General features: G+C 36.9%; 1 protein-coding gene and 2 long non-coding RNA genes across 7 annotated transcripts; 1 reads left to right on the plus strand and 2 right to left on the minus strand.

Annotated features, from left to right (window-relative positions):
- Positions 1-5,900: 5,900 nt before the first annotated feature.
- LOC125217735 (WAT1-related protein At3g28050-like) lies at positions 5,901-8,727 on the minus strand. 5 transcript variants are annotated; one of them, XR_007175792.1, is made up of 9 exons: positions 8,433-8,724; positions 8,303-8,368; positions 7,974-8,087; positions 7,655-7,895; positions 7,408-7,566; positions 7,097-7,248; positions 6,795-6,977; positions 6,215-6,298; positions 5,901-6,098 (listed from the first exon to the last, which is right to left on the minus strand). XR_007175792.1 is itself a non-coding variant. In XM_048119258.1 (8 exons), exons 1-7 carry the CDS (start codon positions 8,615-8,617, stop codon positions 6,821-6,823), a joined length of 1,074 nt encoding a protein of 357 aa, XP_047975215.1. In that variant the 5' UTR covers positions 8,618-8,723; the 3' UTR covers positions 5,901-6,098; positions 6,795-6,820. The 5 variants fall into 5 exon arrangements, 2 of the variants coding, with proteins under 2 accessions (XP_047975215.1, XP_047975216.1); XR_007175793.1 differs by lacking the exon at positions 6,215-6,298 and having other exon boundaries at positions 6,795-6,954; positions 8,433-8,727; XM_048119258.1 differs by lacking the exon at positions 6,215-6,298 and having other exon boundaries at positions 8,433-8,723.
- Positions 8,728-14,163: 5,436 nt separating this feature from the next.
- Positions 14,164-16,726, minus strand: LOC125219954. The gene is made up of 3 exons (XR_007176263.1): positions 16,399-16,726; positions 16,235-16,311; positions 14,164-14,442 (listed from the first exon to the last, which is right to left on the minus strand). It is a non-coding gene; the product is annotated as an uncharacterized LOC125219954 (long non-coding RNA).
- Positions 15,770-16,593, plus strand: LOC125219955. The gene is made up of 2 exons (XR_007176264.1): positions 15,770-16,074; positions 16,163-16,593. It is a non-coding gene; the product is annotated as an uncharacterized LOC125219955 (long non-coding RNA).
- Positions 16,727-18,690: the final 1,964 nt, after the last annotated feature.

Consider the following 18,690-nt stretch of genomic DNA (forward strand, 5'->3'; position numbering starts at 1 on the left):
GAATCGAGAGAGATTTTTTTAGAGAGAAAGTTTGCATGTTCATAGTGGAATCTATCGATTGCATGTTGATTTTGATCTTATATCTTTTTCTACTAACCATATTACGGGAAGGATTGTACGTGGGCAACATGATTCCTGGATCTTCTCGGGGGTTTATGGTTGGCCGGAAAATACCAATAAATGGCGTACATGGGCTTTGATGGAGCAAATACAGAGAGGTAAAAATGAAGCTTGGATGTGTTGTGGTGATTTCAATGAAATCTTTTGGTCACATGAAAAAAATGGTGGGTCTTACCGTTCTAGTCAGCAAATGAATCCATTTAGAGAGACAACAGCTAAGTGCTCACTGATCGACTTGAATTTTATTGGAAATAAATTCACCTGGTCAAATGGGAGAAAAGGTGAGGCAAACATCCAAGAAAGATTAGACAGGGCAATGGCCAATGATAATTGGTGAGATATTTTTCCAGAACACCAAGTGAGACATCTTTGTCGGATTTGCTCAGATCGCGCACCAATACTGATTTGTTTTGACACTGAGGTTGCATTTGATGATAAACAAGGTAGGAGACACAAAAGATTTCGATTTGAGAACATGTGGTTGCAACATCCTCAACTTGAAAGTGTGGTTAGAAATACATGGCAAGAGAGAACACGGGGATGTAACTTTCAAGAGAAAGTGAAAACATGTGGACAAGTGCTTAGAGGTCACCAAACCGAACCGGCCCGGAACCGTCACCGGCGGTTCGGAACCGTGAACCGGAACCGCGGTGACGGTTCGGAACCGGATAAGGTTCGGCGGTTCCGACGGGCCGGTTCAGGTTCTCAAGAAATGAAGAACTGTAATCGGCGGTTCGCCGGAAACCGGCGGTTTGCCGGTTCCGGCAGATTTTTTTTTTTTCAATTGTTTAACTTTAAAATATACAAATACAATGTCTAGAAACCGCCGGTCTTGAACCGGCGTTGAACCGTGTCCGAACCGGTTCAAGAACCGGAACCGCCGGAACTTAGGCGGGCCGGTTCAGGTTCGGCATTTTTTCGAATCTGAACCGGCGGTTCCGAACCGGGAATCGGCGGTTCTTGAACCGTGGTGACCTCTACAAGTGCTTATGGAATGGGATCGACATGAATTCGTTATTCGGTCATATTCGCACCAAAATAAAAAAGCTTGAAGATAAACTAGACAAGGCTCAACAAGAAATCCAATCAGAGGATACGGCGGACACAATCCGAAATTTGGAAGATGAGCTAAATCAGTGCTTAAAACTGGATGAGATTTTGTGGAGCCAAAGATCGCGCGCACTCTGGTTAAAAGAAGGTGATAAGAATTCTAAGTTACGAAAAAGCTACTCACCGGAGAAAAAGAAACACAATCAAGAAAATTCGCAACACTGAGGGATTGATTTTCACTAATAGAAAAGATATTGAGAGAGTGATCTTGGATCACTTCTAAACTATATTCAAATCCGAAGGCTGCCATGAGATTGAAGTTGCATTAGATGCTATTAACACAAAGGTCACAGAGCAAATGAATCAGAGTCTCTCAAAGCCATACACAAAGGAGGAGATCACTAAAGCGCTTCAGCAAATGCATCCATCCAAAGCACCTGGACCAGATGGTATGAATCCTAACTTTTGTCAAAAATTTTGGTATGTGGTTTCTCATGATACAATTCAGACTGTGATTGACTTTCTTAATGGCACCATAGAGCAAGCTACTTTAAATGAAACTCACATTGTGTTAATTCCCAAAGTTCTTAATCCAGAATCACCTAAGGATTACCGTCCCATAAGCCTGTGTAATGTTGTTGTTCGAATTGCCACTAAAGTGATAGCTAACCGGTTAAAAGATATTCTTCCTTTTATCATTTTTGAAAATCAAAGTGCTTTTATCACAGGAAGAATGATAACTGATAATGCTATGAAAATTTTTGAGTTGTTCCATTCTATGAATAAGAAAACTAAGGGAAGAAATGGGGTGCTTGCTCTCAAATTAGATATGAGTAAAGCCTATGATCGAATGGAATGGCCTTTTCTAAGGGCAGTCCTCACTAAGTTAGGTTTTTGTGAGATATGGATAAATATTGTTATGAATTGTGTCTCGTCTGTTTCTTACTCAATCATTCTAAATGGTGCCACAACAAATAGTTTTTGCCCGGAAAGAGGCCTCCGACAAGGGGATCCATTTTCTCCTTACTTGTTTATCCTTTGTGCAAAAACTTTGTCTACTCTTTTGTATCAGGCTGAAGCACGGAATCATATCCATGGTTACCAGGCTGCACGGTTAGTACCATCAGTGTTTCATCTCTTCTCCGCTGATGATAGCATTCTCTTTTGCCGTGCAAATGAGAGGAAAGCTTTGGAACTGAAAAATATTCTCCACATTTATGAAAAATCTTCTGGGCAGAAAATTAATCTCGAGAAATCTGAGCTAACTGTAAGCAAAAACACAGGTGATTAGATGAAGGAAAAAATTCGTGAGGTGTTGGGGGTAAATGATGTCCCTTTCCACAAAAAATATTTGGGGCTTCCTACTATAATAGGGAAATCAAAGAAACAAGTTTTTGAGATTCTATTGGAGCAGGTGCATAAAAAACTAAAGAATTGGAAGGAAAATACACTCTCACAAGCAGGTAAGGAAATACTTCTCAAGGCTATCATTCCAGTTATACCATCTTACACAATGAGCTGCTTTCTTCTCCCGGCTTCCATTTGCGATGAGATTGAAAAGGCAATGGCACGCTTCTTTTGGGGTGGAGTGCGAGAAAAACATAAAATTCATTGGAATGCATGGAGCTTCCTAACTAAATCCATTGGGATTTCGTGATCTTCGTCGGTTCAATTTAGCTATGTTGGGTATACAATTATGGCGAATAATACAGAAGCCTGACTCTCTCATTATAAGTAAACTTCTTAAAGCAAAATATTATCCAAGAAAGGAGGTCCTCAGTGCTACTATAGGGCATCAACCAAGCTATTTGTGGAGAAGCCTTATTGCATCTCGCGAGCTGGTGAATAAAGGAATGGCATGGAGGATTGGTAATGGGAAAAAAGTTTCAATTATTGGTGAAAAATGGATAAATGACTTGCATCCCTCAGCACCAAAAACCTTCCAAGGAACAGAAAACTCCTACGTCTCTGACTTGATTGACCAACAAAATTTGATATGGAAAGAAGAGACAGTATACAAACTTTTTAACAAGGATGAAGCGGACTGTATTTGGGCTATACCACTTAGCAATCACGTACTAGATGATAAACGAATATGGGGATATGATAAGAAAGGAATATATTCGGTCAAGACAGCGTATCACTTGGCAGTTACATTTCTTGGGAAAAGTCAAGAATATAAAGCCTCCTCAAGTAGATTGGAAACTGGCTGGAAAAGATTGTGGCATTCAAAAGTTACACCAAGAATTCGACACTTCTTATGGAGAGCATGTGTAAACAGCTTGCCCACTAAGGAAAATCTGTATCGTCGAGGCATTGATGCGGGATCTGTTTGTTAGATTTGTGGCTTGAGTTGCGAGTCAGGTGATCATCTACTGCTACATTGTACTGAAGTGGTTAATATTTGGAGGTATGACCCTCTTCGCTTGGACTCTCATCTCCTTTATAGCTCTTCTTTTAAGCAAGTGTAGTCTCTTTTGGAAAAACTACCCCATGAAGCCTTTGCACTTTTTGCTTGTACTGCATGAAATATTTGGAAGGGGAAAAATGAATTTTACTTTGACCAAAAAGTTTTTAACTGGGAAGAAATCCTTTTATTGGCGCACAAAAATTGGATGGAAATGCTTGACACTTTTGAAAAGAATGCTGGAAATACAATTGAACATGCAGAAATGGGAACCTCCTCCATCGGGCACTCTTATGATGAATAGTGATATAAATGTTCTCCAGAATGGTCGTGTTGGATTGGGGGCGATCTTTAGAGATGTAAAAGGGGTGGTTGTCTTTGCTTGTAAGACCGAACTTAGAGTGGATCTTGACCCTTACAGTGAGGTTGTAAAAGATGACATCTTGGCTATTGCTAGAAGGGTTGACGTCATCGATTTTCAATTCATCCCTAGAGCTTGTAATCGTGTTGCCCACTTATTGTCTAGAAGTCCAAACTTTGTAGGGGCAAACTTTATTCCAGAAAATATTTTTCTATTTTATCTGAAGAAACATCTTAAATTTATAAAATTACCTCATTTTCTTGAAAAAAAAAAAATTGTTGTAATTATAATGTACAAAAATTATTATTTTTATGGGGAGAAAGGAGTAACATAGATAGATTAATACTCCCTCCGTCTCCAAAGAGTAGGAACTTTGGGTTCGGCAAGGGTTTTAATAAATAGGGGGAAAAGTAAGAGAGATGGAGAGAAAGGGTAGTGAAATTAATGTTAGTGGAGAGTGAGACTACATTATTATAATGGTATAAGTGTTTGTGGTTTTGGTATAAGTTGTACTCCCTCCGTACCCCATTAGGAGTCACACTTTCGTTTCTGCACTTGTTTTATAAAAATGATAATAAATAGTTAAAGTGGAGAAATGGTAAAGTAAGAGAGATAATAATGTAGAGTTAAGAATAATGTAGAGTCACACTTCCGTTTCTGCACTACATTATTCTCTCTCTTACTTTATCATTTCTCCACTTTAACTATTTATTATCATTTTTATAAAACGAGTGCAAAAACGAAAGTGTGACTCCTAATGGGGGACGAAGGGAGTAAATAAAATGATGTGTAGGGGATAGTAATGTTTGAATTTTTCAAATTTAGAAAGTTCATACTCTCTAGGGATGGACGAAAAAAGAAATAGTTCATACTCCTTAGAGGACGAAGGGAGTACTACTTATCATTTATTTAATATATTAATAACATATTAAATTAAAACGTGTAAATAATTTGGTAAAGTTGGGTTAATATTAAACTTTCAAAAAGTAAAACATACTCTCCATGTCCCAAAGTAAATATCATACTTTACCTTTTAGTTTGTCCTATAAAACATATACTCCCCTAGCCTTCTTCGACTAAGATGACACATTTCTTAGCCGGTACAAGATTTTAGGAGTTGTTGGTTAATGTGTTTAATTGGATAGAGAAAATGTGAGTGTAAGTATTAAATGAAGAGAGAAAGAGAGTTGAATACATTTAATTGGAGTGAAAAAGGTGGTTACATATTAATTGGAGAAAGAAAGTTATAAAAAATAGACACGTATTATCTTATCTGTTACACAAAATAAAAAAGAAACTGTATCACTTAGCTGAGATGGAAGGAGTACCATTTCCTTTTTTGAAAAAAAGCTCCCTCTCACATCAAGTTATAAAAATATATCTTCTCTCACCAATTAACATACAAAAATACAAGAACGTTTCTTAAAATGAGAAATCTATTATAGGACATACTGATTAGTACTCCCTCCGTCCACCATTAGGAGTCCCATTTCTTGGCGGCACGGGTTTATAAAATGTTAAGAAATGTGGGTGGAAAAAAAGTTAGTGGAATAGGAGTCTCACTCGTATATATTAGTTTGAAATGAAAAGTGAGTGAAATGAGTTGGTGGAAAGTGGGAACCTATTACTATCTGTGGTAAAAGTGAACCAGAACTCCTTCGTGGGTGAACTAAAATGAAAAAATGAGACTCCTATTCGCAGACGGAGGAAGTACTATTTTGAAAATAGAAAGGTAAAATAAACGAGAGTTGGATCCATATTTTGTGATAAAAAAACATCCTTATTTTTCTATTTTTATTAGAGATTTTATTATAATAAGTAGTACTACTTGTTATGACATTTTAGTTATTTTCCATTAAACTCGAGCAACTAAATCAAACCATTACTAGACATCCAATGCAGTCATAACAGTCATAAACAGAGCATAATACCATAAAAACCAGTTGGAGAAATACCCCAGGCAATACTAATACACGTATATTTTCAGAAGATGAAAATTCAATTTGTACACATTTTACAGAGATAAAAACTTCCCACCACCAATAACAATTAATATGTGTAGAGCGTAGAGCCATTTTAACAATAATATATACAAGATTTGGATCCCAATCAAAACAAAGAGTTTGAAGACCAAGTTTCCATGTTTAGACAATATCTCACCTGCAGCCAAATATTCACCAAAAATACTCATACAGTGTAGAACAAGATGTGCGAACGTCAACGAATATTCAACGAAGAAAGAGAGATTTGACATTGTACAAGAGAAAATCATTTACTATATGATGAGGAGGCATGCATGTGAAAGGAAAGATGGTTATCGAACATGTACATCGACTTCTCCAGCTTTGGGTTGTTCAACTCTACAAGAAAGGGTAGAAAAATGGATGTGACTCCTGTGATACCTAAATGAACGGCTTTATATCCTCACAAAATTTTCTTGATGGTATGAGAAGAAAGTAGACTCTTAGCATTCTATAAGAACAAAAGTCCTGATAAATCACGCATCTTAGTAATCGTGTTGATCAAACTTCAGTAATTCTACATTTTGCCTAAAAATACACTACTGAAGTTACTATAATCGGTCTTAGATCATCATTCCATTTACCCAAATCCGACTGACTTTTCAGACGATAATAAGCTGTGCTGAAAGCTCCAATAGATTATCAAACATTTGTCAGTACCACTTAGTTTATTTATTGCACGAAGTCAATAAAAGGCAGGCAAAATAAATAAATGGAAGAAAATATAGAGAGATGATCATTGAGCAGCGTGTTGAGGCGGGAGTTGAAAAACCGATATCTTTAACCTTGAAAATGATTTTTTGTAGACTTCCCTCTCAAGAGAGTAAGAGATTACCTCCTTATATTAGTAAGTGAATGGCATCATGATCCGTCTATCGACGTCGTCCGCTCATTCTCAATGGGCAGAAGAGGGGCCTTTTCACTATTTGTTGTGTTGTTGTCAATCACCTTTAAATCTTTTGCCTTCCCCCACATCACCGAGTAGAACCCGATAACTATGATAATTGACCCCAACAAACTGTATAAAAACCAAATCTATAAACACACACACACGAATAACAATAGCCATAAAAGAGCCCAAGCTTTTCTGCAAATTCAAAATTTCAGAGCTATCTAAACAAAGTGCACAAATCTCACCTTCCCAGATACAGTATGTCGCCCAAGAAGATAACACCGAGCACAGCAGATATCACAATTCCCAACGGATGAAACATTGCAACGAAAAGAGGACCCTTTTTGTGCAGACACCATGCAGCTACACTGACTTGGAATGCAGAACCAAATACTCCCTACGAAGAAGAAGAGTTGTACAAATTATACAGCCAGATACGAAAAAGGTGATTTTCCTGACTTCATATTCATTGTAACAAACTGATCTCCATCTAATGCATTGCCTAACATAGAGAATTAGAGATAGAAGTTATAAACCAGCTCAGCTATTCACCTACCGAATACAGAACAGCAATCAGTCGGATATTAGGCTGCAACGACCAAGCACTAAGGTCCCGATCAGTAATAAGAGACACGGATGTCGACAGAATGGCAGCAAAGAAGCAGTAAAAGAATACTATAATCAGCTCTGCAGGGTATTTCTTAAGAATTGAGGCCTGCATAAGCAATAAAAGAATATGAAAAGATTCCAGTCGTAGCTCGTCTTGTTCTCTTCATGCTTCATTGCCATCTGTGTAGTAATACCTGTACAATTATGTAGGCTGAAGATACGACACAGTCTGCAGCAAGGAATAACCCTCCAATAATCCAGCTTGACTGTGCTGCTACTACACCAATATACTCGTAATGCAACTTAGGAGACGATAGATAAGTTAGGATCTCAGGGCCTTTGTACAGAGTGACAACAAAGGCGCCAGAAATGGAGACGACCGTTCCCAACGTTTTTGCTAGAAAACTCGAATTCCTACAGTTTAGCACTTCCATCCTAAATACCATACAATTAAAGGTTAAGCAATTGCCAATTCACTGGTCGAAGCACGATGTTTGGCATGAAATCAAGAACCTGAATACGACAGCAAGCACGAAGGTGAATCCAGGTATGAGATTCAGTAGTGCTGAGGCGAACTCAGCAGAAGTGTAACTGATTCCAGTGTATCCAGTCAGCTGAGCCAAACATCTGCAATGTAATTACAAAAATCACATTGATCAAGATATTCCCCCAAATTCATCAAGGCACAAACTCAATGGTGCAAGAACTTAATCAGAACTCAAATCAGAGAGGCAAAAGCAAAAGCCACATCACAACATCATAAAAATACGAACTTTGTTTCATAAATTGGTTACATTCTCAATTAATTGAAATAAACGCGAGGAAGGGATGAAGAAACTTGCCCAAGAACACCTAAGGAAAAAAATCCACAAAGAATCAAGAATGTCAGCGGCGGCCGATTTGATGACCTGCAAAAAGAAAACAATTAGTTAAATAGAGAAGAAGTGAGAGGAAAAGAGGGAAGTATTCCACCTGTGAACGAGGAGAGATAGAGGAAGAAGGATTAGGGCGGCGAGGGCATTGGAGTAAGCGACGAAGGTGTAATTAGTCATTCCAGAAGCAAGAGCGCTTTTGCTGATGATAATGAGGCCGACTTGCGCCGTTGAGGCAAGCACCATCCCCAAATACGGCGTCGCAGCGTGCTCCGCCAGCCCCATCTCGCCGCCGGTCAATTTTAGATAGTTATGTTAACTTGTAAGTTGTTCAAACAGATTCGGAATTTAGTGACGGCCATTCAACAATTTTTAAACATTATGTTAAAAATGTCTAGATTCATTGGATGAACATAAGCTGTTTAGTTGAATAAGAAATTGATTTTAAGATGAGAAAGAGATTGGTGGGGACGCGGTCCCACATTTGCGGTGGAGATCAGATAATGGCTCAACTGCATGGTGATGGGAGGGTTTTTTTTCTAATCATCACTGCCAATAATTATATTTTATTCAAATTTCATCTACATTTGATCTACTAGTACTAATTTTATACTCCTACTATGATTATTGTTGTTTGATTCACTGATAACCAATCTACTAATTTAATAGTTTTGATCCTGTTATAAATACGATTGAATTCTTGAAAAATTTTTAAAGGACGCCACACTGTTTGATTAAGTCATGGATATAATGATTGACGTAGTACTATGAAAATGTAGAATGACTCCAAACTCAATTGAGATTTTCAAGCAAATTGAAACTTATTTTTTTCGAATTTTTATTTATGGATATCCGTGGAATGTCGTGACCTATCGAAGCCCAATAGTTTGGTTCAAAATATTGGTTTATCTTTCTGCACCATACATACGTCCGCTTAGCTTAGTAAGTCATCTCTTCTATCCACAACACTTAACTTTGCTAATGTGTCTTGGTTTTACTTTGGATATTATTTGTGGGATTTATGGTTATGTGCTGAAATAGCCTATTATTTTTATTCTGGTTATGTAGTAATGAGGCATATGGTTTGCATTTTGCTCCACCAAATGCTAGTTGGATTTGATGGAATGTTATTACCTGATCAATAGTTTAATATACGTTCCAATAACTTTCTCTATTTGTGTTGAACAAATTATTATATTGAATAAAAGAATAGGCCATGTCCAAGGTAAAACATAATACCAAAGACTCAACCTCAACACTATATGTCAAGACTAAAATTTGATTTATTCGAATTTGAATAATGTGAGTAAGAAAATTATATAGTTAAATAAAAGAAATAAAATTGAAAGTAATAGGGGATATAAATATAACTATTTGTATATTTATAGAAAATTGTTGGTAAATAAATATAAATTTGTTTTATTAATTTATTATTAATATTTTTTTAACATCATCATATTTTTATTTAAATAAACCATTCATCAAAAATTTAGGTACGTTTTTGTATAAAAAAAATTTAACATAAATATGTGAAGAATAATTATAGAGAAGATTATAAGGATCATGATTAATTTCCTTAAATAATGAAAGTGCAAATTACTAATGGAGTAAATATTATGTGTATATATCTTTTCTCTATCAAATATTTACCAGACTTTTTTAGATTAGGTAATTATGTTTGTGTTTTATAAGTATTTCATCCTTAATTAGGTTGTTTATTGTTTCCATGTTGTGAAAGGTTTCCATTCATACGGACTTAGAACCTTTTCTATTTAATTCGATTAAAGGTTGTTTTTTTTCCATGTTGTGAAAGGAAAGAGTAGATCTAATGTACCTAGTCAATTAATACAACAAATTTATTTATTTCGATAAAAAAAAATTAATTTGCTCTCTCTTTAGAGTTTTCACCTTTTCGCCGTCGTATTTTTCCCCCATTTTTGTTTCTTCGAGTACACTAAATCTATGGTGCAAACGGTATGTTTTACTCAATTAAATTGATGTTTATGTTTTTCAATGAAGATTTTTATGCGTCTCTTTTTCTCTTATTCTTTTTTAAATATTATAGAGTAACTATAATAACTGAATTATTGCAGATGATTTTTTTTTCATCTTCTGCTTTTGTTTTTAATTGGATGTAGAGTAATTATAATATGTGAAATATTGCAGATGTTGCATGAAGATAGTATCAGCGAATCAATCTCTCGACTGCAACTGAATGACGCTACTTGGACCTGCGCACGTGAAGATAGAATCAGCCAATTACCTAGTGATATTCTGATATCTATAATCTCTCGACTGACTCTCAAAGAAGCTACTTCGACTTGTATACTTTCAACTTGTTGGCGACATCTCCATACCCATGTGACTCATCTCAATTTCCCAAAGTTCAGAGATATGATTGACACAAAATCAAATTATTTAAGTATGATCGATCATGTCTTGGATTCACATAGAGGCACTCAAATAAAAGAGTTGGTGGTGGATGTGTATTCTCTACAATTTGACAATTGTGACAATTTTGAGAGGTGGTTCGAGTTTGCCATAACTAAGAAAGCTGAAAAAATATGTTTACGTGTTCGGTATCGCAAAAAGGGTCCAATTCTAAGACTTCCAGTTACATATGGTATGAAATGCCTTAAAGATTTGTATCTAGGCAATGGAATAAAAATGACCGATCAAGATTTTGAGCTTTTGGTTTCCAATTGGCTTGCTCTTGAATGCTTGAGAAGTATCTATCAGCTTGAAAAATGTCTCAATAGTTGGGCACTCAAAATTGAAGCATGTAAAACTATCACATGCTTGGGAAGTTGAATCCATTGTGATTCGCGACGCAAAAAGCCTCGTTTCTTTGACGCTCTATAATTTGTCAACTGGATGTGCCATCAAACTTAGTAACATTCCGAAGCTTGCCAAACTCAATTTTCATGAAACTCGTGAACTACTCACACTTGCTCAGCTCCTTGTCAAAATTCCATCTTGCGTACGCGACCAACTACAACTACTACGCCTCTCAACTACATTTCAGTTTTATTTTTATAAGTCTCGGGTAATAACTTTTCCTCAATTTCTTTTTTCTTTTTATATACTCCATATATATAGCAAATATTAATTAATGTGAATTTAATTTGCAGATAGATCTTGATTATGATGAGTTGTTGTGGGTTGATCTTGTAAATATAAAATATCTAGAGTTGGTGATTGAGACGATCGATTATCTTTCATATGACGAGCCTTTTCAACACTATGTGCGCCGTTTGATTGAAGCATGTGGTTCATTGGAAAAACTTGTGATAAAGGTATGCATTAACTTAAACTAACTGGACATCAATTGTAATTTGGGGCAGTCATTACATTGTTTGATGCATTTTTTTTCAATTTGTGCTGCAGTTTATGCATCGGACAAAGGAAGTGAAGTATGCAATGTGTTGGAAGTGTGGGGAAGTGATGAACATAGATCAACCTGCAATGTGTGAGGAGTGTAGGGAAGTGGGTATTATTGATCAACATGCAATGTGTGAGGGGTGTAGGGAAGTGATGGGCTTGGATCAACTTGCTGCTGCTACAGAGTGTAGTGGGTGTCAACGTCTAAAATTTATACCAGGATATTTGGAACGACAAACGGGGGCAAAGTTGCCAGTAAAGTATTTGGAAATCACGGGATATTTTGGCTCTTCTTGGCAACGTAGATTGGCTTTGGACGTCATCAATAATGCTAAAGCTCTCCAGAAACTGATTGTCGTGTCCTGTGACCAAGTGGCATTAGCTCGTGCACGTCATGATTTTCGACACACTCCCTTCGTCCATTATGACACGGGTTCTAGTTTTAGTGGATGGACCGAGTTGCACAAGTATGGGATAGAGAATAATTGGTATTCCGACTGAATGTTGTGAGGAGTGTAAAATGGAAGGGCTGGATTAGTAGAGTTATAGATATAAATATTATGCACTTTAATAGTTTTTCATAACTTCCTTTACATGCTCTGTTTGATGCATTTCTATTAATTATGACCTCGCTTAGTTTGAATATTGATATGATAAATAGACTTAATTTCGTGGCTCAAATATAATGACATTATTTCTTACAATTACATGAATTATATTATTATTATTATTTTATTAAATAAATATGAATATTTGTGTCTTGTGTAATTATTTTGAGAGAATTTATTTATATGAAGAAATTTTAAAGGATACAAATTAATAGTAACAAAATTAAAATATTCGAGATTCAGACAACTCAAGACAAAGCATGTTTAGAAAAAAGTTCAAAAGAAGAAATGTTCATCTTGTCATGAATAACCACTGCAAATACTGAGATGATAGTAAATAAAAGTGCAAAATTGAATCATTTTATCTTGGTTCTGCCTAAATGCTAGTATGTCCTTTTTCTTGATTCTTTTATACAACTAGCATTTTGTAAGAAAACACGTTTGATTTAATTATATGATTCTGCTTTCAAAATTCACTGAAAAATTGATCTCAAAGATGGTTTGTTATGTGTATTTTCTTCCTAATTATATACAAGTCTCTTACTCCTTTATTATTGTTTTTGGCGAGATCATTGCTATCCAGGCCGGGGCCTGTATGTAACTAAAATCTATTTAATCGTATGCAACGCTAATCAGAATTCGGATCACAAAATTGAATCTCTAATTACTTCTAAAATGGACGATTCCGCCCCCTCTCATCCCTCTCATCCCACTCCCGCCTGCTCTCTCCGCTGATCTTCTCCCACTCCATCACCGCCACCGCAACGCCCGATTCTTCTCCCACTCCATCAGCGCCGCCGCCACCGCCCACTGCAGACTGCAGCCATGCCTTCCACATTGACTGCATTGACACATGGCTTCAGTCCAATTCCACCTGCCCCCTCTGCAGGGGGGAGATCTTGAACCCCCGGGTTCACCTTCGAGAACCCGGTGTTCGTAGCTCTGTTTTGAGTGGGAGGAGGGTTTTTTCAGTGAGGCTTGGGAAATTGAGGTTTAGTAACTATATATGGAGTTGTGGTGCAAGAGAATCAAATTCAGGAATTGGGGGAAACCAACTGCACCAATCTCGATACTCAATCGGATCTTTTCATTATGTGGTGGCTGATTCAGAGCTGCAGATTGCATTCTGCCATAGAGTGTGAGATTCTTGATGATGGTGGAGAGGACGAGAACAAGATTAACAGTAGGGTTAAAGGTGAGAGCTTTTCTGTTTCCAAGATTTGGCTGTGGTTCAAGAAGGGTAAATTCCACAATTCACTTTATTCTAATTATGTTAATGGTATTTTATAATCAAAGGAGAAATTGTTATTTGATTAATATAGTTGCCTTCTTTTGTGATTAGTAGTTAAACTCAGAGCATTCTTATTTAACTTTATTGATAAGTCGTATTCTAGGCCATGGTTCCTGGTCAGTATGATGAGCTTAACATGCATATTTTGCAAGAAAAGTGCGTAAGTGATACGCTCGGATTTTGCACGGTTTTAAGGTCATTATTTGACCCGTTTTTAAGATCAAAGTTGCATTACATGTCCATTATTTGCACATTTTATCTATTTTGGTATTTTGACATGTTTTGTGAGAAATGTGCATATTTGAGCCTAAAAAGGGAGTCAAAACGCGAAAGTAGGAAATCTGGACCTTCAGGTGGCGTCCGGCGACCGCCGCAACACTTCGGCGACCGCCGGAGCTCATAGGCTGACAAAGACAGGCCCGGCGACCGCTGGGAAGTGCGTGGCGACCGCCATAAAGAGTCAGAATGTCACGACCGCCCTTTCTAGGGTTAATAAATGTGGGTGGTCGCGACTAATGGGACTTTAAGAAAGGGAAATGGTCTAGGGTTTCAATAAAGAATTTGATTGAAGCGTTTAATATCCAAATAACTGAGGAATAATCAAAGTAAATGCTTAGGTTTTGAATCTAAAGTCAACAATTATCATAATTTAATCCAAGAGTGAAAATGGTTCAAAGATATAATTTCGAAGAAAAGTATTATCTCAGCGGAAGCATCCAAGAGTAAGAGTGGCGCCATGTATGAAGACACGACGTCCCTCGGAGTTCAAAATAAATCCAACAATGATTAAGGTTCGACTCAACACCACCCCAAGCTCGTCGCCGCTCAACCTGCACATAAGGAAAACATATGCAGGGCTGAGTACTTGATGCACTCAGTGGACTCATGCCGAAAACAAGTTGTCAAAAATATTTATATTTATCATGCCAACTTCAGGTAACCACCGGGGTTTTAGCTTTAGAAATACCCGATGCACCAAAATATTCCATTGTTCAAAATTGCGGTTGCGCAACCAATTTTCCCATAGACGTTTACCATATCTGCTCATACATGACTTGGAATGTGGCCACAAACCAAGTCACTAGACCGGCCAACCCGTACGCTGACACACGGTCTACCATAGGTGTACACTAATCCAAGTAGGGTTTGTGGCCCTATAAGGACCCGAATTCGATTTAAATAATAAATGGCAAAGCCATTTCAGATAGGCACGTTGAAACAAAAATTCTGGCATGATAAACAATTTGCATTTCGTTCCCATCGACAAAAATAGTTAGGACATTGTCCTTATTTAAAAAGAGAGCCCACCTCGACTGCTTAACCCAAAATTTTATTCTTTCCCTTGCGATCACGATTCACTTGCGAGTAATCACCTTGAGATTTAAAATCACCCATAAATCAACACAAGGAATCAAGTAATAAATAATATGCATCCATCCTATGTCTCCAATTATTTTCTCGATTAAGGGTACAAGTTCTCATAGGTATTTCGATAAATTCCGGCCCGCTCACGCTCCAACAAATTATATAAAAACCAGCCCAAAGAATTAAATAATTCGGCCTACTGACCGGCCCCAAAAGTTAATTTAAAAGTTTCCATTTTCTTTACAAACGAAAGAGAGAAAGGATTTTAATAGCAAAGCATATACTCCTAGTGCAAGACACGTACACACTACTACCATTCCACTTTTAAATCAAACAATCCCAACTAAAATAGTAGGATAAATAGTTAAACAAGAAACCGAGAAAATACTCTCCTTCCAAAAGCACACGTACACTCCCCATTCCATTTTAGTGTCAAACACAAAAATAAAAGAAGGGGCAGAGTAAGAAAAGTTAATACTCCCTTCCCTAAATCGTACACGTACACACCCATCTACATTTTTTTTCAAAATCAAATATTTAAGATTTAAAACAAATACTCCCTCCGTTCCACTTAAAATGCAACATTTGAGAATTGGCACGGAATTTTATGTAGTGTTGTTTTGTGAGTTAAAGAAGAAAGAGGAAAGTAAGAGAGATGAAAAAGTAGAGATATAGTTGTTTCCATTTTAGGAAACGTTTCATTTTTAATGGGACAGCCAAAAAAGGAAAACGTTTCATTTTTAATGGGACAGAGGGAGTAGAATTTAAAAAATTTCCCTTATTCCTAAACACATAACTAGTATACTCCTTTTCCTAAATACACAAACAAATACACACTTTCTTTTAAAAGTAAACCAACAGAAAAATAATCTCCTTCGCTAAAACCATCGGATTCTCCGTCTCTCTCTCTACTGTGTTTTATTTAAAAGAACATCCTCAAAACTGCAAAAACAAGAATCTCCAAATCCATCTTCCTCCATACCATTTTTTCCCACAAAAGGGCAAGAACACAAACCCAAAACAGAGGCTAGAGGTCACGCAAATTTGCTGCTGCTGCCAACATCTCTCCTACGAAGCAGCCCAGTTTCCACCCCGCAGTTAAGTTCTAAATTTGATTTCGTGAAATAAAGTTTTATTCTTTAGTTTAGTGTGCTTCGGTTTAATCGATTTGGAGATGTATTGCAGATTTCAGTACGATGGTGTAGGATGTATGAATGCACAAATATGAAAATAGGTTTGGGTGGGAGAGGTGGTTACCTCCGGTAACAGATCATAGAAAACAAAGGATCAGGCAATAAGGATTGTGTTTTTCCGTTCCTTTCTGGATTTGATTCCTGGTTCCATCAAACAAAACAAATATGGTGTGTCAAAGGGGATTTATCTTGTGGGAGAGAAGAATGAGATTTATCTTGTGAGATTACCTTTGGAGATGTGAAATCAAACTCTTGCTTCAATGCTTTGCTCTCCAGTTGAGAATTTATAGAAAACGTGATGGCTGCGAGAGAAATATAGGTAGACTGTGAATGAATTGGGTACTGAGAATGGGTTTATATACCGTGTTTTGCAGAAGAAATTTTGATAATTGATTCTCAGGAATTAAAGGTGATTGGGGTTTATTTTTGGCGTAGATCAAGGGGAGAAGAGAAAACAACCGCCAGAGAGAGAAGGAAAGGAAAATCTTTGCAGAATATATTTACTTTTAACAAAGAAAAAAAATTGCAACCAAGGAAAGTTTTGGTCACCAAGACAAGGAATAGGGTTTTAATTAAAATTGATTTGGGATTCAAGCATCAGTATTTTTTCCTTATTTATTTAAATCATGTAGCCCGCAATTTATTCTTTTATAAGATCGGACTTATTTACTTAATTTATCGGATCCAACACGGAATTGAGTCCAAATAAATAATCTTTAAGGAAAGGATTTAATTAAATTCACATTACGATTTTACCATCACAATTTCGAGCTTATAAAACAAATAGATTCATCAAGCACCCGTTAGTAAAAAAAAAGCCGCGTCACGTAATAAATGAAATTGACACAATCAACGCATAGTCAAAACACCAAATCAAAATAGGTCTCGACCATTTCAAAACCAAAATTCACTCGCTAATAAATCCACAAACTTCATGACATCAAAAGCATTAAATGAAAATAAAATTAGGGTTCGAAAATTAGGGTTCAAAAAGTGGGGCGTTACACAGAAGCTTCTAGACTGCGCGCGGCGACCGCCGGCCAAGGTGCGGCGGCCCGCCACAAAAACACGGCGTGCGATAGCTGTCTTCAAACTCAATTTTCTGGCGATGCTGAAGTCTAATAAGGACGTTCTACACACCATTCTCTTCGTCTTGAAAATAGCTTCAAGATGGTACAAGAATCACCTCAATCGGAGTTCTGTGAAGAGAGTTATGACCGTTCTACCAAAGTCACGCAAAGCTGTCAGCTGCAGTGTAGGCGGAAATTTGAAGAAGGAAAGAAAATATTACCTTGTGAAGCCAAATCTTTTCCTTCTACTATGGGGAACGAAAATTACATCTTTCCTAATGCTTGGAGGAAACTTATTACCAAATTTAAATCCTTCTCAAGCCTATATGTACCCCATAACCTCATTCATAGAATTCAACCCTTCTATAGCCCCAAAAGGGGAGTCTCCAAGACTCCTCCTCCAACCCTAATCTTAGAGAGCTTTTACTTGCAAAATAATTCATAGAGATCAAAAGCTCGAGTACTTCACTTGTGCAAGGAGTTGGAGAAGGATTTCAAGAACATCAAGAACGACAAGGTTTCAACCTACGGGTTATATTTGCTTTAGTTTTATGTTCGAATTGTCTTCCCTTCAATCTATGTGTTTAGCTTATTTCATTATGTGTAACTAAACTCGTAGGATTCTAGGGATGTGTTAGTAACAACTTTGGCTATACAATTCCAATTTTCTATTTAATATCCGTTTTGTTTTTACTTTGTTTCTTCCCTAAGTAGTTATGATGCTGCATGATTGAGTGACACAATCTTGTATGATTTAATATAGCTTGCTTCATAACTATGAGAGAGTTCTAGCGAGTTAAAGCTTTATGGAGTTATGTGTTAGGATTGACAACCTTAATTTTGTAATCAATGTTTGCATCGCATGAGCATAAGCTAGGTGACTCGTCCTATAAAAATAATAACTATGCTAGGGTATTGTAGTTTGGAATTTGTATAACCATAACTGTGAACGCACATCCCTGGAATTCCCTTATCTCTATATTTTATCTCGTGATTTATTTGCATCTAGTTGCTATTTGCTTTCGAATATTTTTTGTTTTTCAAAAGTTTTCAAAATCTCTTGTTTCTCCAGATAGTAATTGAGTTCTAGCAGAGGATAGACACTTTGTGTTTACCTTCCCCGTGTTCGATATCCCGGTACTTACCTTTAGCTATACTATATATACTCTGTATACTTGCAGGTTTATTTAGTGCTAATAAAAAGTGCATCGGTAAGTGTGTAGGAAAAAGGTGCAAGTCAGCAGAAAAGGAATCGAGAAGTTCAAGTGAAAAAGGACGCCAGAAGGGTGCAATACTAATAAGGATGCATGCCCAAGGCTCGAGATAGAGAGAAGAGGATTGCTAGTTGACGGCCAACTAATTAACGGGGGCAAAAACGACAATTTACAAGGAAGAGTAACCCTACTTTTTAGGGAAAGCTTCCCTATAAATAGAAGGACACATTAAGAAT

The sequence above is a fragment of the Salvia hispanica genome, chromosome 4 (genome assembly GCF_023119035.1).
Source record: "Salvia hispanica cultivar TCC Black 2014 chromosome 4, UniMelb_Shisp_WGS_1.0, whole genome shotgun sequence".
NCBI lineage: Eukaryota > Viridiplantae > Streptophyta > Magnoliopsida > Lamiales > Lamiaceae > Salvia > Salvia hispanica.